This window comes from Danio aesculapii, chromosome 11 (assembly GCF_903798145.1).
Source record: "Danio aesculapii chromosome 11, fDanAes4.1, whole genome shotgun sequence".
Lineage (NCBI taxonomy): Eukaryota > Metazoa > Chordata > Actinopteri > Cypriniformes > Danionidae > Danio > Danio aesculapii.
In genome coordinates this window covers 2,051,354-2,077,263 of record NC_079445.1, presented here as the reverse complement: position 1 = coordinate 2,077,263, position 25,910 = coordinate 2,051,354, and the positions used below count along the sequence as shown (strand labels likewise).

General features: G+C 36.4%; 2 protein-coding genes across 4 annotated transcripts in view; one reads left to right on the top strand and one right to left on the bottom strand.

Moving 5' to 3' along the window:
• The window catches only part of calcoco1b (calcium binding and coiled-coil domain 1b), an 85,575-nt gene that overhangs the window by 23,844 nt on the left and 35,821 nt on the right, over window positions 1-25,910 (top strand). The window lies entirely within an intron of this gene.
• The window catches only part of rargb (retinoic acid receptor, gamma b), a 91,500-nt gene continuing 77,752 nt past the window's right edge, over window positions 12,163-25,910 (bottom strand). For both annotated transcript variants that reach the window (XM_056468250.1, XM_056468251.1), the window contains 7 exons: window positions 20,767-20,915; window positions 19,106-19,247; window positions 18,172-18,335; window positions 17,733-17,909; window positions 16,098-16,302; window positions 13,959-14,117; window positions 12,163-13,280 (listed from right to left, as the gene is read on the bottom strand). In XM_056468250.1, coding sequence (XP_056324225.1) covers window positions 12,985-13,280; window positions 13,959-14,117; window positions 16,098-16,302; window positions 17,733-17,909; window positions 18,172-18,335; window positions 19,106-19,247; window positions 20,767-20,915 — 1,292 coding nt within the window. In that variant the 3' untranslated portion in view covers window positions 12,163-12,984. The remainder of the gene's footprint in view (window positions 13,281-13,958; window positions 14,118-16,097; window positions 16,303-17,732; window positions 17,910-18,171; window positions 18,336-19,105; window positions 19,248-20,766; window positions 20,916-25,910) is intronic.

Genomic DNA, 25,910 nt, shown 5'->3' with positions numbered 1-25,910 from the left:
GGGTAACCGGAGCACCCGAAGGAAACCCACGCCAACACGGGGAGACCACAAAAATGCCAACTGACTCAGCCGAGGCTCAAACCAGTGACCTTCTTGCTGTGAGGCGAACATGCTGCCCACTGCGCCACCATGCAGCCTTATATTATTATAATAATGCAGTGGTATGTATGTAATAATAATATTACAAAATAAAATATCCATCATGGAGCAGTCCAGCAGTCAAATTTATATATATACAAAAATATATACTTATTATTTTTAGTTGTAAATTCATTTTAATAAAACTAATCATTTAAAAAGTAGAAAAAAAGATTTAGTGATATAAAAAAACAGCAATATAGATAAAAAATTAATTAATAACTTGGCCTGAAATTGCTTAAAATCCCTAAATCCGCCCTTGCTAGCTTGCTAACTGAGTGAGCTAACTTAAAAAGGCTACCCTTTAAGAATTAATGTTTAAAAGTTTTGTCTCCCTCGATGTAAATAGATGACTTATTTATTTGTAATTTTGGGCAGTTGTTTTTTAAAAGCTTCACGTCTTCAAGTTAGAAAGTTGAATATTTATTATTTGTATTTCGTTTTTAGAAGTAAGCTTGTAGATCAGTGTTTTGTCTTGCTGACCACCACAGCATTAACACTGTTTGAGAGTTAATATACACACACACCTACCTTAAAGTTCAAGCAGAGAACGCCAGCAAGAAGATAGCATTAGCCAAGGTTCAGGAAAGGCACATTTGTCCTCTGCATATTAACATGTCTTTGCTCTTTTGCATTGCGGTGGCCATATTTCTAGCATATCAAATATACATGAAGACAGAAGCCCATAAAACAATGGAATGTTATATATGGCAGCCGTGCTCTAACATGGCCGGCGCTGGTGGGTTACTATGGAAACAGGCCTTGCGGTGGTCAGATAGATGAGGCTGTTAAACACGGAAGCTTATAAAAGTATGTATAATGCATGGACCTTGTTTTAGTCTGGCAGCACATTATCGATCTCTGTTCGAAGAACCTTAATTATAGCGATGATTTAATTAGTCTTGTCCTGTTCCTCTGTATTCCCGTTGTCTATTCGTTATAAAGAATGACTTTCCTAACCAAAAGCATTGATCCTGTTGTGCCAAGTTGTATAAAACCTGATCGTTATGTCTGTTTAATTTCAACAGAAGCATTCAAGAGGAGAATGGAGTATATACAGCAGGTCAGAATTTTTACCCCCTCTGAATTATTCCCCCCGTTTATTTTTCCCCCAATTTCTGTTTGACGGAGAGCAGATTTTTTTTCAACACATTTCTAATCATAATAGTTTTAATAACTCATTTCTAATAACTGATTTATTTTCTCTTTGCCATGATGACAGTAAATAATATTTGACTAGATATATTCTTTAAGATGCTAGTATTCAGCTTAAAGTGACATTTAAAGGCTTGTTAATTAGGTTAACAAGGCAGGTTAGGGTAATTAGGCAACTTAACGATGGTTTGTTCTGGAGACTATCGAAAAAATGGCTTAAAGGGGCTAATACTATTGACCTATGGCTTTTAAAATATTAAAAACTGCTTTTATTCGAGCCAAAATAAAACAAATAAGACTTTCTCCGGAGGAAACAATATTATCAGACATACTGTGAAAGTTTCCTTGCTGTTAAACATCATTTGGGAAATATTTAAAAAAAAAAGAAAAGAAAATTCAAAGGGGGGCTAATAATTATGAACAGTTGTATGTGTAGACATTTAATAAATGCCAGTTCATTAAAAAAAAAAAAAAAAGCTGGTTTATGTTCTAAAAGTAAGTATTGTATATTATAAATGGCGTTCTCTTGGTCTTCTTGCTAAAGGCCAGATGAGTAAATCTCAAAGTTTGACCTTTGAAGAGCCAGTTTCTTTAAGACACTATTGAGACGTGCAGAGACTGCTTGAATTTCTTATGTTTCAAGTAAGTTAAATCATTGAACCTTACTTAAAAAAACAGCTTGAAACCAGCCTAAGCTGGTTAGCTGGTTTTAGCTGGTCAACCAACCTGGTTTTAGAGGGGTTTTTGGGTAAAGTCTAGATCGGATATGTGGTCGGCCGGAAGTGCGACATGTACATTAATAAAGCAGCATTTTTTTTAATGACACCGTATAATAATAATTAATATTTTTACAGTAATGTGACGGTTGGGTTTAGGGTTGGGGTGGGAGTAGACATTAAAAATACAATTTATTGGGTCATTTAATAGATAACATAAATAATACTCTGTACAAATACTGTTTTTACGTTACTGTGACGGTTAGGTTTAGGGTTGGGGGTACACGTTAATAAAATACAATAAATGTGAATTGTAATAAATAACAGAAATAATTCTCATTAACTTCCGGCCGCAAATCTATCCAATCTAGCAACAACCAGATTTTTGTCATTTCTAGGCTGGTTTCTAGCCATTTCCAGCCTGTTCTTAGCTGGTCAGGCTGGGAGATGACCAGCTAAAACCACCTTGATCAGCCAAGCAGGCTGGGAGCCCAGCCAAAATCAGCTATGTCCAGTTTAAACCAGGCTGGTTAAACTGGTTTTAGCTGGTCACATTTTTCAAAATCTGACTTTTTATTCTCATCTTCAGTAGAGCAGCTCAGCATATCAGAATTAAACAAATCTAGATCTACAAAACAAACAGCACATTTTATGAAATATGAACATTATATGAGTAAAAGCAAGAAAGGATGACAATACAGCATTTGATGAGAAATTTCTTTATAAAAATCGTAACATTTGGAAAACCATGTTCCAACATACAGAAAATGTATTTAAAAAGAAAAAGAAGAAGCAGGCCAGACGTGATGTGCAGACATCATTTGAAGGTATTAATACCACTTGTATCTTTGTATTTTCATTTGGACGTACAATAACAAGTTCCATAAGTTGTGCAAGGTGAAACGTGTTTGCAAGGCACATACTGAGAGAAATACTAGACATATACAATGAGAAGAAAATACAATTGCTAAATGCTTTTTATATTTTAAAAAGGTTTTGCTATTAAAAAAAAGATTCTTTTACAAGAAATAACACATCCTGGGTGCTTTTGTAAAACCATAATTAAAGACTTTGAGCAATAAGATAATATAAAAAAAAGATCATTTTTTAAAATGAAAAATGTGCATAACAAACACAAACGTAAATGACCCACACTGTTTTGTTTGTTTTTTAAACAAATAAAGAGACGAATCAAATGACAAATGTAGCCACAAATAATGAACATAAAAACAAACAGGTAATAAACACATTAAAAGCCACCACTAAAACCACCTTCATTAAAAAACTCAACTCGACCTCTACTGCAGTAAATGAAGGTAAACACTATTTCAGGAATATAAAGAAAGAACAAAAACTCAGATATCTCATATTTAACTTACAAAACAAATGTTGAGTCTGTTTAATAATAAAAAACAGCTCGAATAATTCATAAGAACGTTAATATCCTGTGGCCTTTTTTAATTACACACTGCCATGGACTGCTACATTTATACACTGGTCAAACCGAACAGACACTAAAGGGTTAATGCATAAGGGCTTCAATCATGTCTCCAGAAATATGGCTGTGTTCCCTTGGTAATTACAACAGTTTTATGTGCACATGCGCATCGTATGAGGGAACAGTTACACACTGCACATTCGGCTTTGGTCTGAATATTGAAAGTAAATCTACCACATGTTTACTGCTGCAGGTCATATTTTACCCTGTCACAAATCCGGATCAGTGCATTTACACGAAGCTGCTACCTTTATGATCTCTGCAGATTTGTCCAGCACGCTGTGGTACATTTTGGTGTAAATCTGTGGAAATAATCTCATCTCGCACACATCTAAATATCGACTGATCGTTATACGTAAAAACACACTCGTCCATTATGTGAGCGGTAAATAAACTAAAAACATCACTGACAAAAAAATGAAACAAGGATAAATAATAAGCAATAAATAAAAGAACACTGATAGCCTGCGATGAGTATATTTGAAAATATTTGAAGAGAACAACGTTGTGGGAAAAAGTGAGATGTCCTCACGTTGTATTGAAATAAAAGTTTCAGCGGTAACACTTTACAATCACAGTATATGAATAATGTTTTATTAATATGTAAACTAAACATTATGATGAGTTAATGCATGCACTAATCACTGACTTTAACTACAACATTAGTCACAAGAGTTCATGCGTGAATAACGGCTACCTTAATTACCTGTCAGTACAAACTTGTTCGTTAATTAATGCATTAGAATATGTTTAATTTAAGCATTACGATCTCATGATATGTTCATGTATAATTCTATCATGACTTTACTTGGAGGGGCACATCATCATTAACCCATTCTTAACCACTCATGAGTTTCTTATGCATGACTTTACTTATGTATGACTTTACTTGGAGGGGCACATCATCATTAACCCATTCTTAACTACTCATGAGTTTCTTATGCATGACTTTACTTATGCATGACTTTACTTGGAGGGGCACATCATCATTAACCCATTCTTAACTACTCATGAGTTTCTTATGCATGACTTTACTTATGCATGACTTTACTTGGAGGGGCACATCATCATTAACCCATTCTTAACTACTCATGAGTTTCTTATGCATGACTTTACTTATGCATGACTTTACTTGGAGGGGCACATCATCATTAACCCATTCTTAACTACTCATGAGTTTCTTATGCATGACTTTACTTATGTATGACTTTACTTGGAGGGGGACATCATCATTAACCCATTCTTAACTACTCATGAGTTTCTTATGCATGACTTTACTTATGCATGACTTTACTTGGAGGGGGACATCATCATTAACCCATTCTTAACTACTCATGAGTTTCTTATGCATGACTTTACTTATGTATGACTTTACTTGGAGGGGGACATCATCATTAACCCATTCTTAACTACTCATGAACTCCTTTTGCACATTCATGTACTGTGTTTACACTGAATAGCAATAGATAAGTGTTCAGTCAACATCAACATGAACAGGTTAAACACAGTGGCTCATGAGTAGTTCAGGATGAGTTAATGATGATGTATCCCTGCAAGTAAAGTCATGACATAATTATCCATTAACAGCTCATATTGGTTACACTTAGCTTAAACTGTTAATTAATAATCATTAATTAAATAAATTAATTAATGCATTAATTAACAACACGTATAACAAGTAATTAAGTTAGCCGTTATTCACACACGAACTCTTATGACTAAAGTTAGTTCATGATTTGCGCACGTCTTAACCTATCATTAATTCCTAATAAAGGAATGCTTTCTTTACATATTACGACAACATTATTCATGTATTCTTATTGTAAAGTGTTACAGTATGTTTCAGCTAAAGTACACAAATATACGTATGTCTGAAATATGTGTATGGCTCTGTCATGAAGGTCTGACTGTGTTTCTGTGCGGTCAGAAGCTTATGAGTTTGATTTGGTAACACTGCTCTGTCAGGAATGGAGGTATAATGTTGTTTTCAGTGGTGTGCACAAACCTCATGAGGATTATTGTGACCCTGGACTACAAAACTAGTTGTAGGTGTAATGTTTTTTTAAAATTCATCTGAAAGCTTTATTAATAAACTTCGTATTGATGCATTGAACATAGCACAGTGTCCTAACTACACCCAACGCAACATACACGTATTAAAACCTTTGTTTTTTTAGGTTAAAAAAGTTTTTGTCTTAACCATCTGCAACAGCGATGCGCAAAATTTCTATTTTAGGTCGTGACGTCAGGTGATAAAAATCCAATGTCTAGTCAGCGTCTAAGGACAACGTTATTTTGACGTCCAATAATGATGTCAGATGACATTGATATTTGGTTGATTTTAGGTTGTGTTGAAAAATTAGCAAAATCCAACATTAGGCCAACATCTAACCAACGTCATATTGACTTCAAATACTGACATTTATTCGTCAGGTGTGGCAACCAAAATCGTCTGAACAATTGTCTGGCAACCAAAAACGTCTGATAGACGTCATAGTGGTAACGTCTACACAACATCAAGCTGTAACATCATTAGACGTTGATATTTGGTTGATATTAGGTTGTGCTGTTTATTCATCAGGTATGGCAACCAAAAACGTCTGATAGACGTCATAGTGGTAACGTCCACACAACATCAAGCTGTAACATCATTAGACGTTGATTTTAGGTTGTGTTGTTTGTTTGTCAGGTATGGCAACCAAAACCCGTCTGATAGACGTCATAGTGGTAACGTCCACACAACATCAAGCTGTAAAATCCTTAGATGTTGATTTTAGGTTGTGTTGTTTGTTCGTCAGGTATGGCAACCAAAACCCAACGTCTGATAGACGTCATAGTGGTAACGTCTACAACAACATCAAGCTGTAACATCATTAGATGTTGATATTAGGTTGTACTGTTTATTCGTCAGGTATGGCAACCAAAAACGTCTGATAGACGTCATAGTGGTAACGTCCACACAACATCAAGCTGTAACATCATTAGATGTTGATTTTAGGTTGTGTTGTTTGTTTGTCAGGTATGGCAACCAAAACCCAACGTCTGATAGACGTCATAGTGGTAACGTCTACAACAACATCAAGCTGTAACATCATTAGACGTTGATATTTGGTTGATTTTAGGTTGTGTTGTTTGTTCGTCAGGTATGGCAACCAAAATCCAACGTCTGATAGACGTCATAGTGGTAACGTCCACACAACATCAAGCTGTAACATCATTAGACATTGATATTTGGTTGATTTTAAGTTGGACATTGACGTTGAGCAGACATTGGGTTCTGACATCAACCCGACTATCATTTCCAAACAAAGTGCAACATCCCCACGATGTTGGGGTACAACATCAATCTGACATCATGTTGACATCCTGTGCCTGCTGGGACAACATCTACTATGGCAATGATCACCTCAGGTACTGATTGTGTGCTTTATTCAATGTTAAATGCTATTAGTGTGAGTTTGAACACCATTTTACGTGACATTTATTGATATTCTACTGAAAGCAGCAGCAGAAAGGTCACCTCAGAGCTGCAAAATGAAAGTCAAAACTGAGCTTTTAATAAACTCGAAAAGGTTATGTATTAATTATATTATAACCCTAACTATTTCATCAGGAGTGCAGTGGTTGATATTTAAATGAATGGCTGCGCAGTGATTGGATCAACCAGCTTTTTCTCATAAATTAATGCAGAAAAACTGAAAATACACACCACTGTGTATTTGCGGCCATTCACTTCTCAGAATTTCAATAGTATCTGGATGCAGCCTTTATGATGCAAGCTGAGATTGCATCCCTCAGAGATGCAGTAACAGACACAATGATGTCACTGTGAGAGGTAGGGTTAAGGGTGGGGTTAGGTGAGCACATTAAAAGGCATGGGATGCAGCTCAGATTGCATTTGCGCATTTAACTCATGGCTTCAAAATTTCTTTTTAAATCTGAAGAACGAATTTGCTCTAGGCTAAATAATGAAAAATATTCAATTTTCACTCAATAGTGAAATGGAGGTGTCCTAATAGTGTTTTATCAACGTGTTGGGTTTCATGACCCTTCAAATGTTTCTGTTGTGTCTCATTGCTTGGTACAGACAGACAAATTGCTTGTTGCTGGAATTTTGTGGCATCGCCTGTAGTTAGGACATGGTGTAAGACTCTATATAAATCACTATTTGATTTATTCATTAAAATACACTGAAAAGAAAAGCGCAAAAAATAAATAAAACAATTTTGGAAGTTAATAATAATTTCATTTTTAACCACAACTGATAAATCTTTTCCGCGTTACGTTGTATGCGAGTATAACGTTTTTAGTCAGTCTCATACTGTATATGCTTTTGCCATAACATTACTTCAACTTATTTAAATAACAATACTAATAGCGGAATTTACAACATGTTATTGTTGAACGTTTTAGGTTACACAGCCTATTTCCAATTAAAACAGAAGATGTATGCATTTATGTTTTATATTAACATAACAATGGAGTTTTGGGTGCCTACAAATTGCATCTTTTGAAAGCTGCAAGCAGTAAAATCTTTGGTTTAAGTCATCATTTTCAACATTCAGTGGCGATGAACTTTGGTAAGGTTTTGTTTGAGAAACTACCATTTTAAAATAAAGTTTTTATTATTTCTGAGCATGAAAACTTTCATATTATATTATATTTTTAGATTTTTGTTAAGGAGAAAGTGTTTTTTTTCTTTTAGTTTGGCTGAAATAATAATAATAGCAAACATTTATGTATAAAAAATATGTATAGTCCAATTATTTTGCCCCGTAGAATTGGTTTTTGCACACCACTGCTCATATTTGCTGAGATGTTCGGCTCATATCAGACACATTACTCTAGAATTCTCGCATTGAACACATGACTGGATTATTGCTTTTAAAACCTAATCAATAACGTCTCTAGATCCCAGAGTAAGATGTATTTCAGTTTTTAAAATGTCCTTTTCTTTTAATAAAATGTGTGTGAAAAGTGCAGGCATGATCTGACCCATGAGAAGTAAGTGTAGATCAGCTTTGGTCCTCGATTTGCCCTGAGTGAAAGATTGGATTTATTGAATTTGAGCTAATGTTACAGATCTAAACCTAAATGTTCGTTTTTCAATCGGAAATATTAATTTAAACATGTGATGATTATAATCTGTTAATGCCCAGAACGCTAAAGTCTACAAATTCATGACTGTATACACTCAGAAAAAAATAGTATCCGTAAATTAACAGTTTTTCCAACCTTACAGCAATTCGTAACTTTTGATTTAGTGGCTAATTCGTATGAATTCGTACGATCTTATTCGTACGATTTAGTACGATTTGCTCATCCCCCAATGACGGTTGGGTTTAGGGATGGGGTTAGGTGCCACGCCTCCTTTTTAAAATTTTAGAGTTTAAATTTTTTACATTTTTAAGTTCAGTCGTACGAAATTGTACGATTTTAAAAAGCAGGCGTGTCACCTAACCCCACCCCCCGCCCCATTCATACGAATTAGCCACTAAACTGACAAAACGTAAAATACTTACGTTTTCTCGTGAGATCAGGCTGGTTTTTCATATTTTGTGACTCATGTTTTAATTTATTTATGCTTTTGAATTGCATTATGGGACTTTGATCTTTTCTTCCAACAACTTTTGATGTTGAAAAGTTTGAAAAAAAAGGCAACTTTTATTAACATCTTAATAATTTGGAGGGATGTATCATGGTGTAAATTACAGTAAAAAAAACTTGGTAATAAACTGCAAGTACTTTCTGTTATTTTCATTCATTCATTTTCCTTTCGGCTTAGTCCCTTTATTAATCCGGGGTCGCCACAGCGGAATGAACCGCCAACTTATCCAGCATGTTTTTACGCAGCGGATGCCCTTCCAGCCACAACCCATCTCTGGGAAACAACCATACACACTCATACACTATGGGCAATTTAGCCTACCCAATTCACCTGTACCACATGTCTTTGGACTGTGGGGGAAACTGGAGCACCCGAAGGAAACCCACGCAAACGCAGGGAGAACATATAAACTCCACACAGAAACACCAACTGACCCAGCCGAGGTTCGAACCAGCGACCTTCTTGCTGTGAGGCAACAGAACTACCTACTGCGCCACTGCGTTGCCACTTTCTGTTATTTTACAAACTTAATTCTTATACATTACTTATTAATGCAATCAGGGGAAAGATGTGTTCTGCAGATTTTATTGCTATTTTCAGACCAGCGCAACTGTCATTTTGACGTTTTGCGTCATGTTGTTTAAATAGCAAATCCATTTGCGCCATGGGTGTGCCAGTCTAAAAAGGTGTGTTAAGGCGCATTGTTTGGGGTGTGGTTTTTTTTTTTGTTTATTCATGACAACCTGCATTTGCATATTATTATTAATATTATTTATTATATGCATATTTATAATGGCTGCAGATGCTCTGTATAACTGTTTTCTCTCTAGTGAAGCGTTCAGTTCTGCCATGTAAATAGCAAATGTGCCATGGTGTGACACAACTGACTCTTAAAGGTAATGGGAGATGAGACTCTGATTGGTTTAATGCACTTTATGCTCAAAACACACCCAGAACTCATAAGCACAACCTTTTTAGACCATGATTCGGGGCGCAAAGTGTATTTTTTCATCCTTAAAATAGCAAAAGTGGTTTCGGACAAGCTTAATGCTTTTGCGCCACGCACTTTAGACTTTGCGCTTAGATCATTAAAATAGCCCAACGTCTCAAACTGCTAAAATGTCAATAAAGTCACTTTGTTAAACTGTAGAGTTGAATTTTCAACATCAAAAGTCGACAGAGCTGAGATAATAGTCACATAATGCAAATTCACAACCGTAAATAAACCGAAAAACACAGATCTTGCTTTCTTTTTTTAACAGTCTAGGATTGTAGACTCTAACATGGACGTTTAATAAAAGGCATGTCATCATTAACATAAAACAAAAACACACTGAAAAAAAAAGCGCAGAGTTGTTGAAAGGTATGAATACACATAATAAAATATAACAGACAATACAAACATCAAGAGTACAAAGTAACATTCTGCAGTAAATGTTTGTGTATAGTCCATTGAGCTGAATTGGCCACTCATGTGTTTGTGTGTGTGTGTTTCTCATTGATAGTTCTGATTTTGTGTCCACATGCAGTCATGTTTCCCTTAGAGGACAAAGGATTGAGGATGCTTTCTCAAACATCTCCAAATGAAGTACAAAATATGCATATAACAAGTAACTTCCAGATATGGCACCGATGGCTTTACTTTCTCTGGTCTTGCACTGTTCGTTTCTCACTTTGAGAAACACTAAAGTATTAGTGTTGGCATGTTCCTAAGGTCTGTTTATGTGATTTTACTCTTAATGCTTTCAGATAAGTTGAGGTATGGTAGCTTATTTCTACTGTGGAATAAAAATATATAATTATAAACGGTAATTGCAATCTTTATAGATGTCTTTATAGATGTTTACATTTTTGCACAGAATTCTGAGCTTTCATGTTTTCTCGGAATTAAAATGTTATGATCTTTCTTCAGAATTTACTATATTGCATTTCTGACTTTTAATATGACATATTTTTGGATATATTTGCACATTAGTTTCTTTTCTTTCATAATTGTGACTCTTTGTTTTACAATCATGACTGCAGGAAATGAAAAGTGAATTCTGAATTTGATAGAAATCTTTTGAAAAGATCACAGTTGCAACATTTTTCATTATAAGAAAAGATAAAAAAGCTCAGAATTAGTTTTTTTTCCCTAACAATTGTGAGTTTATAGCTCAAAATGTGGACCTTTCTTCTAAGAACTGCAATATAAACTCATTAAAAAGTCATAATTTTGAGATGAAAAGTTGCAAATACATTGTATTATTATTAGGGATGCACCAATACCATTTTTTAAAAGACCAAGTAGGAGTACCGATATTTTTTTCTTGTGCTCACCAATACCGATACTTATTTCGCCGATATGGCTGTTTTCCCAAGTAATGACTCAGTGACCAGTTATTTGAGGACAGCTTATTTGTAGTTATGAAAAATTACATGACCTCAGTTTTGGGGCTGATATCGATCAGTACCATTATCGGTACCATTATCGGTTCCATTATTGGTACTATTAACAATACTATAATCGGTACCATTATTGGTACTATAATCAATACCATTATCTGTACTATTATCCCAGTACCATTATCAGTATTATTATCGATATCATTACCAGTACTATTATTGGTGCCATTATCAGTATTATTATCGATACCATTATCGGTACCATTATCCCATTATTGGTACTATTATCTATATCATTATCGGTACCATTATCAGTATTATTATCGATAACATTACCGGTACTATTATCGGTACCATTATCAGTATTATTATCGATACCATTATCGGTACTATTATTGGTACCATTACCAGTATTATTATCGATACCATTATCGGTACCATTATCCCATTATTGGTACTATTATCTATATCATTATCGGTACCATTATCAGTATTATTATCGATACCATTATCAGTACTATTATTGGTACCATTATCAGTATTATTATTGATACCATTATCGGTACTATTATTGGTACCATTATCAGTATTATTATCGATAACATTACCGTTACTATTATCGGTACCATTATCAGTATTATTATTGATACCATTATCGGTACTATTATTGGTACCATTATCAGTATTATTATCGATACCATTATCGCTACCATTATCCCATTATTGGTACTATTATCTATATCATTATCGGTACCATTATCAGTATTATTATCGATAACATTACCGGTACTATTATTGGTACCATTATCAGTATTATTATCGATACCATTATCGGTACCATTATCCCATTATTGATACTATTATCTATATCATTATCGGTACCATTATCAGTATTATTATCGATACCATTATCGGTACTATTATCGATACCATTATCAGTATTATTATCAATACCATTATCGGTACCATTATCCCATTATTGGTACTATTATCTATATCATTATCGGTACCATTATCCTATTATTGGTATCATTGTTGGTACTACTATCAATACCATTATCTGTACCATTATCCCAATATCGGTACCATTATCGGTGCTAATTATCTATATCATTATCGGTACCATTATCCCATTATTGGTACCATTATCTGTACCATTATCCCATTATTGGTACCATTATCGGTACCATTTCTGGTACTATTATCGATACCATTATCTGTACCATTATTGGTACTATTATCAATAGCATTATCGGTACCATTATCCCATTAATGATATCGGTGCATCCCTAATTATGATAATATTTTTTTTTTATTCTACAGCAAACGTCCTTACTGATGGAAACTAGATGTGCAAAGTTGTGTGTGTTTATCCTATCCTCTTCATCTGAATGCTAAAAAAAATCAGTCTTCTTGGATCATATGTGTGTGAAACTCAGTGTTGTCCGCAGTTTTCTGCTTGTCTACATACGGTCCTCTTTTGGTCACTGCGCTCTCCCTGATGAGCTCTTTTTGGCTCCGGCTGAGTCCAGCTCTTCATCCTCACTGTCTGCTGCTCGGTCCCGGCCGTCCTCTGCACACTCGTCCTCCTCTTCGTCTTCATCCTCCTCTTCCTCGTCCCGCTCACGTTTGATGTTCGGCGCCGGGACGACGGCGGCAGCACCGGAGTCATTAGAGTCGCTGCTGTCCTCAAAGATCTCCGGATTCTCTAGCATCTCTCTGATCAAAGGAGGCATCGGTCCCGGGATTTCCATCTTCAGGGTGATGGCGCGTTCAGCTCCTAAAAAAACACCCACATGTTTGTTTTTGTGAATTGTGGGGACATTACATACAGCTGAAGTCAAAAATATTCACTCTTCTGTTCATTTTTTTTTTTGTTTTTCAAATATTTCCCAAATTATGTTTACCAGAGCAAAGAATTTTTCACAGTATTTCCTACAATATCTTTTCTTCTGGATAAAGTCTTATTTGTTTTATTTCGGCTACAATAAAAGCAGTTATTCATTTTTTAAAAGCATTTTAAGGTCAATATTATTAGCCCCCTTAAGCAATGTTTGTGTTGGATAGTCTACAGAACAAACCACTGTTATACAATGACTTGCCTAATTACCCCAACCTGTCTAATAACCTAGTTAAGCCTTTAAATGTCTCTTTAAGCTCAATACTAGCATCTTGAAAATGATCTAATCAAATATTATGTGCTGTCATCATGGTAAAGATGAAAGAAATGTTATTATTAGTTTTATTAATTAGTTATTAGTTATTATAAATTAGTTATTATTAGAAATGTGTTGGGAAAAAAACTTCTTTCTGTTAAACAGAAATTGGGGAAAAATATACAGGAGGGCTAATAATTTAGGAGGTCTAATAATTCTGACAGTAACTGTATGTTTCCATTGTTTTTATACTGTACAAATTGCACGTAGTTCATTTTGTGCAGCCTTCAAGCGTTGCTCACCTTTAGTGCTGATGCCCCGCAGGTCGGTGACTTTCATCAGCATTCGGGGGAACATGTGAGGTTTGTTGGGACGGCGGCGGCGAGCATAGATCTTCAGCGCCTCCAGCAGCGGCTCCTGCAGCTGATCCACACGGTGAGGCTCCTCCAGGTCCATACGGTCTGTGCATTTAAGTCATACAAACACCTTAATATATAACAAATAATATTGCATTATATAGAATGCTACTACTGCATTTTTTGGTCAATATCACACAGCTATAAACTGTTGGGGGTAATGTGAGTTACGTAATAATGTTACTTTTCTAAGTAACACGTGAAGTAAGGCATTACTTAAAAAATTAAGTGATAATATTTGAGTTACTCATTTAAATATGCAATGTGAGTTACTTATTAGTTTAATTATTTAGCTTTTAAAAAATAAATAAAGTAATGCAACAGTAACTCAACAGTAACATAACGCATTACTAACCATAAAAAGTAACTAAGTAATGCAACTAGTTACTTTTTTGATGAGTAACTCAATATCGTATTGCATTACTTTAAAAAATTGATTTCCCCAACACTGGCTATAAGTCCACAATACTAACACACAGTAAGTACACAAAGATCTGTCCCAGCAGGCACAGGACGTCAACATTGATGTTGTACGCCCAACATCGTGAGGGCATTGCATTTTGTTTGGAAATGAAAATCGAGTTGATTGAACCCAACGTCAGGCTGACGTCAAAGTCTAACATCCAACCTAAAATCAACCAATTATCAACGTCTAACGATGTTACAGCTTGATGTTGTGTGGACGTTACCACTATGACGTCTATCAGATGTTGAATTTTGGTTGTCAAACCTGACGAATAGACAGCACAACCTAAAATCAACCACATATCAGCATCATTTGAGGTCATTACTGGTCATCAGAATAACGTTGTCCTTAGACGTCAGACGTTGAATTGGTCACCTGACATTATAACCTAAATTTAATCTATTATTAGTCAAAATGAGAGATTCATTCTTTAATCAGAATAAATATTGATGAAGGTTTTTTTATTCTCTAAGTGTGAAGCAGTTTTTATTCTCTAAAAGTGAGCAGTAAACATGAGCCAGGCTAAAACTGGGTTTGTGTAAGATGAGAAGGCTATGCTGAAGAATGACTGATTATGTAAAACAACTGAATATGTAAAGCATTGATTATACATGTTAAATACTCATATGAAGCCAGAGTGAATAACATATTATCAATTTATTATGCCAGCATAACAATGTATGTAAACACTTCCTTCCATTCACTTCCGTTCTTTTGCATAAGTTGCATCTATGAAGTGATAACTATGGTGTGAAAACAGTTGCTTACGTAGACCTTAGCTAGCAGGCTGAGAGCCAAGAATATAACAGATAAATGTCACATGATATATGCTGAGCAAAAAAAAATATATATAAAGCAGCATCATAGAAAACAAACTCTTCAGATTGTCTAGGGGAGACATCAGGTTGTCCTGAAGGGCTGTTTTCAGACATCTCGGCTTTATTATGTCAATAAAGTCTATTTTCTGGTATCCAAACCTCCAGTCTGATAGTGTCTAATTCAGGGGTCACCAAACTTGTTCCTGGAGGGCCGGTGTCCTGCAGATTTTAGCTCAATCCTAATCAAACACACCTGAATAATCTAATCAACGTCTTACTAGGTATACTTGAAACACCCAGGCAGGTGTCTTGAGGCAAGTTGGAGCTAAACCCTGCAGGCCCTCCTGGACCGAGATTGGTGACCCCTGGTCTAATTCATGAGAGGGTCGGCAACAATGAATTATTTAGTGAGGAAAAGGTTAATGAGGTTTGATATATTGATTCAATGTCTGTAAAACAGCTCATTTTAATAGGCTAAACTGTTAAATTTCTAGCTTTGTTTTCAAAGATATGCTATTTATTCTATCCTTTGTAATTATTAATAATTAAAGGAACCTATTGCTAATGATTTCCACTGTTAATGTACAATGAAACAGCTAAAGGTGAACAGATTTAGTAATTTGGGGTAAATCTGAAATATTTGGGGGCTAGGGTTATCCCTTATTTTCACATCCCAATGTTGACAGGTATGACACTGTCCCTTTTTGTGAAATAAATTCAATTAGAGAGCAGAAGGAGTACCTCCACAGATGAGGCAGATGGCGCTGAGGAGCCCCGTCTCTGTGTCGTCCATCTCCAGAGGCAAGAGCTGGCCGGCGAACGCAAACACCAGGTCTGTGAGTGGCCCGAAGCCGGCGTTGTGCATCTGTGTCCTGTTGAGGGTCAATCCGTCTGAAAACGTCATGGTGTCCTGCTCAGGAGTGTAGCGAGTGCAGATCCGCAACATCTGCAGGAAATATTCATGGTTATATTTTCATTTAAAGGGGACCTATTATGCCCCTTTTTACAAGATAAGTCTCTGATGTGCCTATGAGGATGTGTGTGACGTTTCAGCTCAAAATACAGCACAAATAATGTTTTATAACTCTCTGAAACTGACTCTTTTAGGCTTTGATTGTAATTGTGGTGTTTTGGTGACTGTCGCTTTAAATTCAAATGAGATTGTGCTCTTTTCAAAAGAGGGCGGAGCTACAAATGCCTGTGCATCAGCATAGTGGCAGATTTAAAACAGTACTAAGGTTAAACTCCACATTTATAATCCTCTTAGTCGCTGACATTATCTTCAGCAAATCAAAACTCCAACGGTGCACGGATGCTTCTTTCTCAGAGCTATTTATGCTAATAAGGGAGAGATGGTCACTAATGTGCGGGACATTTTTTGAGATCTCTTCATCATGGCAACTTCTTTCAGATTTTTGAGCCCATCATTCAATCTATTTATTTACTTGCTGTATGTAAATGTGTGTAAATATTATTCAACATAGTAGTATTAATAATTGTATAATACTAGTAAATATAATAGTATAAATAGTATTCTGTTTTTATATTATTTTAAGTTATATTATTGAATAAAAACTAATATTGTGGATGTTTTTTTTTTCAAAAGAGCTTTTGTAGCTCTCTTTACCAAACAAGTGGTTCTAATTGGATTGTAGACCTTAAATTTAAACCTTAAATTGCATTGCAGACCTTAAAATAAAGGTAAAGAAGGTATTTTGTTTTTTAAATTTGCTAGATTTACAGCTTTCAAAATCATTCTTGCATAAATCTGCATATTACTGTTTTAAATGCAGTTAAAAATCTATATTTTTATATACATATATACTGTTTTAATGGCGCCAAAGAGGATATTTCCCACAATGCAACTTTAAAATACATTAACATACAGCATAACTGTCATAATTCATAATGCAGTTATATGAATTCTTAATACAGGTGCGATGAAATTACAATGAGAATTGCTCCTCAGTTTAACCCACAGAGCCCTCTGTTGTGCTCACGGTGTAAAGAGATTTGCAAAAGTGACCTAACTATTGAGAAATGTATCTTAGCATCTGTAAAAAACTAAATTTAAGCAAAATATTGCAAATATTCTCTTGATTTTTTCCTCTTTTCTAAATTTGTATTTAATATTTTTCTACAACATAAATTTGGCTGTACTAGTTTTTAGGCCATTATTGTAAGTTATTTTATTAGATAAGCTCCAGATTTGACTTCAGTACTGAATAATCTAATGTATATCCACAAATATATAATATTGTAGAGCTTCCTATTAAAAATATGAACTTAAGAGAGAGATTTGTGCTGATATATGCTGAGCACTGTATGTTAGGCACTGTATATTTGGCATAATGTAGGTGTTTTTGTTGTATTTACCAGTATATCGAGGCAGGCAGATTTGAGTAAGGTGATCTGGTCTGCGATAGTGAGCGAAGTAAACCCTGGCAGACGTTTGGCGAACTCCACTATCTTTATAATGCACTTTGTGGAGAGTTCACTGAATTTATCCCACAGTCCCAGATCCAGCTGAACCCTGTGATCCGCACTAGAGTTCTGAAACACAGAGGAAAACACCAGTGAAACACCAGAACATACACTTCTACATACAATTGAACAGTAATCTTAATGTGTGTGTGTGTGTGTGTGTGTTGTGTGTGCGTGTGTGTGTGTGTGTGTGGTGTTGATGCTGAAGGCTGCAAATTGTGGAAAGAAAATAAGGTCTGGTCTGGATGTGTGTTTATGAATCTGCCGCACAGAAGGAGCTGTGTGTGTGTGTGTGTGTGTGTGTGTGGGCATGAATGTTCTGCAGACTCACAGTTGTGTATTTCCCCAGCTGACAGAGCGAAGGGAAGGTTTCTCTGTGTGCTTTGCTGACTTTATTAACCAGTTCCTCCAGTTCTCCGCTCAGCTCGTAGCTTTCAGGAAGAACCACCTCCTCTTTTACGTCCTTCTTCTTCTTATTCCTGTCGTTCCGCACCGCTGGAAGAACAACAGCACAGAATGAAGACAACCTCGAGTGCTCAAACACACACATCAAATACAGAAAACAAAACAAAAAGCATGCTGAAACCAGAGCTGATCTGAGGTCAGTCATGGGGCAGAATGTCATTTTTAGTTATACACAGGTTATACACTAAGCGGCCACTTTATTAGGTACACCTAAGTCTGAGATGATTCACGCTTTGTGACATGGCGCGTTATCCTGCTGGAAGTAGACATCAGAAGATGGAGACACTGTGGTTATAAAGGGATGGACATGGTCAACAACAATACTCAGGCAGGCTGTGGCGTTGACACGATGCTTAATTGGTACTAATGAGTTACTGTTGCCTTTCTATCAGCTGGAACCAGTCTGGCCATTCTCCTCTGACCTCTGGCATCAACAAGGCATTTGCGCCCACAGAACTGCCGCTCACTGGATATTTCCTCTTTTTTTGGAGCATTCTATGTAAACCCTAGAGATGGTTGTGCGTGAAAACCCCAGTAGATCAGCAGTTTCTGAAATACTCAGACCAGCCTGTCTGGCACCAACAAGCATGCCACATTCAAAGTCCCTTAAATCTCCTTTCTTCTCCATTCTGATGCTCGCTTTGAACTGCAGCAGATCGTCCTGACCATGCCTACATGCCTAAATGTATTGAGTTGCTGCCATGCGATTGGCTGATTAGAAATTTGCATTATTGAGCAGTTGGGCAGGTGTACCTAATGTGTTAATACAGTATACACTATAAGAGTTACAGTGGCTTTACCTTCTTTGGACATGCCGACCTCGAAGCACTTCTGCAGTCTGCAGTACTGGCAGCGGTTGCGCGTCACCTTGTTGATCTGGCAGTTTTTGTCTCTGTGACAGGTGTACACCATGTTCTTCTGGATACTGCGGCGGAAAAAACCCTATTGCAAATACCAGAGATAAAAACAGAAACACAAGTGCATTTAAATTCACCATTCACATGTAAATAAAGGCTTTCATTTCATCAAAATGCTTTGTTTAATTTAAGGGATGAGATATCTGCATTTCATCATCTTAGCCAGCAGAGGGCGATGTTGTTCATAAAGAAATCAAAGCAATTCTCTTGAGCTTGATAGTTAGAACGGGGGTTTGAAAATGCACGTGCAATAACATTCATTTAACAGTTACAAGGTCATTCAAGGGGTTAGTTCATCCAAAACTGAAAATTCTGCCATAATTTACCCTTCACTTGTCACAAATCTGTTTGAGTTTAATTCTGTTGAACACATAAAGAAGATATTCTGAAACATCACTTGGAAAATATTTGGAAAAACAATTAAAATTTTACAGGAGGGTTAATATTTTTGTCTTCAACTCATTCATTCATTCATTCATTTCTTTTCGGCTTAGTCCCTTTATTAAAAAGGGGTCTCCACAGCGGAATGAACCTCCAACTTATGTTTTTATGCAGCGGATGTCCATCAAGCCGCAACATATCACTGGGAAACATCCATAGACACACATACACTATGGACAATTTAGCCTACCCAATTCACCTATACCACATGTTTTTTTTTTTGGACTTGTTGGGGAAACCGGAGCACCCACGCGAATACTGGGAGAACACACAAACTCCACACAGAAATGCCAACTGACCCAGCCGGGGCTCGAACCAGCGACCTTCTTGCTGTGAGGCGATACCCACTGTGCCACCGTGCTGCCCTATCTTTCAAATCTATATCATATAAAGTCAAATTGAATTTCCTTGTATAACTTGAGCTGTTTGGATTTTCACTATAGATGCGTTATCTCTGAGAGGTTTAAACGAGGAGTTTAATATTCGTCTATTTCTTTAATATTAATTGGGTCTATTTGGGAAAAGGTTTTTGGAAATATTACTGTGATTTCTATATGTTATATACACTTGGTAATATTTTTAGCCCTCCTGTTCAATATTCATTCTTGTTCAAATATTTCTCAAATGATGTTGAACAGATTCAGGAAATTTTCACAGTATTTCCTTTAATATTTTTTCTTCTGGAGAAATTCTTATTTGTTTTATTTCGGCTAGAATAAAAGCAGCTTTTAATTGTTTTAAAGCCATTTTATGGTCAATAATATTAGCCCCCTTAAGCTATATTTGTTTTCGATTATCTCCAGAACAAACCACTGTTATACAGTGACTTGCCTAATTACCCTAAATGTCACTTTAAGCTGAATACTAGCATCTTAAACAATATCTAGTCAAATATTATGTGCTGTCATCATGGCAAAGTGTTCTGTATTTAATGCCTGCCAAAATTTAACGAAACACGACTTTCTCACTTGAAATATTTGGAAAATTAATAATTATCACAGGAGAGCGAATCATTTTGTCTTCAACTGATATATAATAATAAGAAAATTGAATTTCCTACTATAATTTGAGAGCATCATTCTCTTTTAAATGTGTTTGCGTACCTTGCAGCCCTCACAAGAGCTGACTCCATAATGGTATCCAGAAGATTTGTCCTGGCACACGAAGCAGGGTTTGTAGACCCGTGGAGGAGGAGGGGGAGAAGGAGAGCTGGGGATCATCTCTTCTGAACTGGTGCTCTGTGTCTCCACCGCTGCACAAATCAAACACAAAAAAACACCACCGTTCAGTACAAAAACACAAACACTGTCTCTTTAAATGCTCGAGCTTTTTGAAGCAAGCTGAATTCTGACTGACTGTCTGTGTTTTCATTGTTCATCTGATGAAAAAAGGGGGACTTACTATGCCACTTCATACACTATGTAAAATAAATCTCTGATGTCCATAGAGTGTGTGAAGTTTCAGGTCAAAATACCACACAAATAAGGTTTTATAACAATTTGAACCTGCCCCTTTTAGGCTTTGATCCTAATTGTGGCGTTTTGGTCACTGTCGCTTTAAATTCAAATCAGATTGTGCTCTTTTCAAAAGAGGGCGGAGCTCAAACTCAAATCTCCAGCAGCACAAACACAACACCATTTAAAGTGAGCTACGAACAAAATGACCACACCAGAAAAGTGCACAATGGAGATAGATAGGTCAAACATATACTCATTGGCCGCTTTTTCTTAGGTACACCTGTCCTACTGCTCGTTAATACAAATTTCTAATCAGCCAATCACATGGCAGCAACTCAATGCATTTAGGCATGTAGACATGGTGAAGACGATCTGCTGCAGTTCAAACTGAGCATCAGAATGGGGAAGAAAGGGGATTTAAGTGACTTTGAATGTGGCATGGTTGTTGGTGCCAGATGGGCTGCTCTGAGTATTTCAGAAACTGCTGATCTACTGGGATTTTCACACACAACCATCTCTAGAGTTTACAGAGAATGGTCTGACAAAGAGGAAATATCCAGTGTAGTGGCAGTTCTGTGGGCGGCAAATGCTCTGTTGATGCCAGAGGTCAGAGGAGAATGGCCAGACTGGTTCCAGCTGATAGAAAAGCAACAGTAACTCAAATAAGCACTCGTTACAACCGAGGTCTGCAGAAGAGCATCTCTGAACACACAACACGTCCAATCTTGAGGCGGATGGTACAGCAGCAGAAGACCACACTGGGTGCCGCTCCTGTCAGCTAAGAACAGGAAACTGAGGCTACAATTCACACAGGCTCACCAAAACTGGACAATAGAAGATTGGAGAAACGTTGCCTGGTCTGACGAGTCTCCATTTCTGCTGCAACATTCGGATGGTCGGGTCAGAATTTGGCCTCAACAACATGAAAGCATGGATCCATCCTGCCTTGGATCAATGGTTTAGGCTGGTGGTGGTGGTGTAATGGTGTTGGGGATATTCTCTTGGTGCACTTGGGCTCATTAGTACCAACTGAGCATCGTGTCAACACCACAGCCTACCTGAGTATTGTTGCTGACCATGTCCATCCCTTTATGACCACAGTGTCTCCATCTTCTGATGGCTACTTCCAGCAGGATAACGCACCATGTCATAAAGCGTGAATCATCTCAGACTGGTTTCTTGAACATGACAATGAGTTCACTGTACTCAAATGGCCTCCACAATCACCAGAGCTCAATCCAATAGAGCACCTTTGGGATCTGGTGGAACGGGAGATTCGCATCATAGATGTGCAGCCGAATAATCTGCTATCATGTTATCGTGATGCTATCATGTCAATATGGAGCAAAATCACTGAGGAATATTTCCAGAACCTTCTTGAATCTATGCCATGAAGGATTAAGGCAGTTCTGAAGGCAAAAGGGGCTACAACAACAGTACTTGTAAGGTGTACCTAATTAAGTGGCCAGTGAGTGTATGTGTTCATTACATATCACTAGCACTGGTAAATTGTTTTGTGGTATTTATTTGGTGTTGTGCAAAGAACTGCACAAAATTTGTTCATCAATAATATGTCCCTTGAATTATCATTAGTGTGAAAAGGAACCAAAGTTGTTGACATCCTACTGCCTCCTAGTGTTCATTTCACTCATAAACTGCAGTCAAATGAACACCAAAGTACTTCCTTTTTGCTGTTTCACAAAACCTAAACCACTCTGGCGCCTCAGCATGCGTCAGCTTTGCTGTCAAACACCCAAATGGTGCAACATTCATCTCTGATCCAACATCCTGGAAACCAGCAGACGCAGAAATACAACATAGCACGCTCTGCTCAGTTTAAACACCAGCGTGGTGAATGCAGCGCTATACGTCCACACTGCTTCACCTTTCACCTCCACGCTCTGTTTCCTGCACCCTAAATTCTCAATCCTGGACGACTGGCTTTTTTACAGGATTCTCCAGTCTCAGGACGGCCTGTAAAGCCAGTCTGTGGCCTGTGAGAGGCTCGAACGCCTGCCGGACCCATGCTTATTGGCACAGAGTCTCCATTGACACCCACGGCAGCTGTCCTGCACCCCACGCTTGTAAAAAAACTGAGGAAAAACAGGCAAAACGGGCCCTTCAGAGGCTGGGGGTTTAAAGCCTGAATGGAGTGAATCCCCCAAATATGCCCCTCATTCTGTATGCGTTTAACAAGAGCGCACTGAGAGATGGTATAGATAGGAATGCTCATAAAACAGTAGGAGGAGGAAACTAGGAAACCACACAGTTTATGCAAATCCAACTTGAAATGACATATAAGCACACTTCAACTTGAACACTTTATTTAGTGTTCATGTGAAATGAAAGTTTGAATTCATCACTGAGAAAGGAAGCAACAAAAACACAGAGGAAATGTGTGAAAGCAGCGTAAACGTGGAATGGAAAGGTAAAATACGTCACTTCAGGTACATTTTGATGCACGTTTCAGGTGTCAAATTCACTAGGGGGTGACTGTTTACTTTAGCCTAATATGATTTGCATTACTGAGGGGAAGAAAAGGCAAAACGGGCCCTGCAGAGCTGGAAGTTTTACAGCCTGAATGGAGTGAATCCCCCAAATGTGCCCCCCTCATTCTGTCTGCGTTTAACAAGAGAGGGTATAGATGGGAACGCTCATAAACCCGGCATGAAGAATGTGTGAAGCTTTGACCTTGGCTTTGACAGCCATCCTTTGGGCTCCGAAAGACATGAACGGAACCGAGAGTCGCACAAATGCCAACAATGATCTGATGTTAGAAAAAAACAGGCATTGAGGAAGCGACATTTGGCAGGCGATGAAAGGATCAGCTGTTTCCAACAGCATCAGAGTCTTGAAGGTTCAGACAGTCAAAACCTAATTATAGTTTTTTTGGTTTAAAACTCTAAATTTGATTTTTCCTCTAAAGTGATCTTCCTGCAAACAAAAACACAAAAAACTGTGATAAAATATGTATTTGGAGGTCTCACACCTTTCCAACGATATATATGTCATTTGGGAAATATTTAAAAATGAAAAAAAAAAAATCAACTGTCTATATGTATATATTATATGTATATATATATATATATATATCTAATAATATATATATATATAATATATATATATATATTATATATATATATATATATATATATATATAATATATGTATATATATATATATATATATATAGATATATATATATATATATATATATATATATATATATAATACATATATATATACATATATACATATATACATACATATATATATATATACCATAATATATATATACTAATATATAATATATATTTATATTAATATATAATATATATATATATATATATTATATTATATAATATATATATATATACACACACACACTAGATATATATATATATATATATATATATATATATATATATATATATATATATATATATATATATATATATATATATATATACATACACACACATATATATATACACACACATCTACTATATATACACACACATATATAATATACACACACATATATATATACACACACATATATATATCATCACACACATATATATATACACACACACATATATATATATACACACACATAAATATATATATACAGTTTTATTATTATTTTTTTTTTTAAATATTTCCTAAATGATGAGCATTATAAAATAGTGGAAGTCCTTAAAATAGTGGATTCGGATATGCCCTTAATATGGATATGCGCCATTCACTTCAGACTTTGCGCCTAGATAGAGCCCATAGTCAGAATTATTAGCCCTCCATAATTATTAGCCCCTTTATATTTTTCACCGATTTCTGTTCAACGTAGTTGAAGAGTTTTTTTTCAACACATTTCTAATCATAACAGCTTCAATAACTCATTTCTAATCTCTGATTTCTTTTATCTTTGCCATGATGACAGTAAATAATATTGGACTAGATGTTTTCAAGATGCTAGTATTCAGCTTTAAGTGACATTTAAAGGCTTAACTAGGTTAATTAGGGTAAAGTTAGGGTAATTAGGCAAGTCATTGTATAACAGTGGTTTGTTCTGTAGACAATCGAAAACAAATATAGCTGAAGGGGGCTAATAATATTGACCTTAAAACGGGTTTAAAAAATTAAAAACTGCTTTTATTCTAGCCAAAATAAAACAAATAAGACTTTCTCCAGAAGAAAAAATATTATCAGACATGCTGTGAAACATTTCTTGCTCGGTTTAACATCATTTGTAGCAGGATGCACAGTTGAAGCACACGTCAAACTAATATTAACTTGACAGACAGTCTTTAAAAACACCAGTCGGACGCATGTGTGTATTGAAAGTGCCGTTCCTCCAGCACTCCGCAGTGTGTTGGGGTCAATCTCTGGCTTCTTCCTTTGGGTTTTGTGCTTCTGTCATGCATATCAGCCCAGGTCTCTGGAATGCTGACAGACGCAGTTCTTTACACGTAATGCGCAGTGAAACACAAGGCCGAGTGAGAACGCAACCCGATCACTGTGTTTATGTAGTAACTGAAGGCTGAATTGGCTTTATGTGTTTATATGGCAGCAATGCTTGAGTGACGGAGAGCGGCTCTGAAACATCAAGCGCTTTTGTGCTGGAGGAGTGGAAACCTGGCGCAAAAACACAAATACTGACAGACACGAAGGGGAGAACGAGCATTTCTAGCTTTGTTATGTTTGACATCCCAGCGAGTCTGTGATCGATTCTGAAGTAAAGCAGATGAAGTGTGATGGAGAGGCAGTGAAGGAAATCAGCACTGTCTTGAC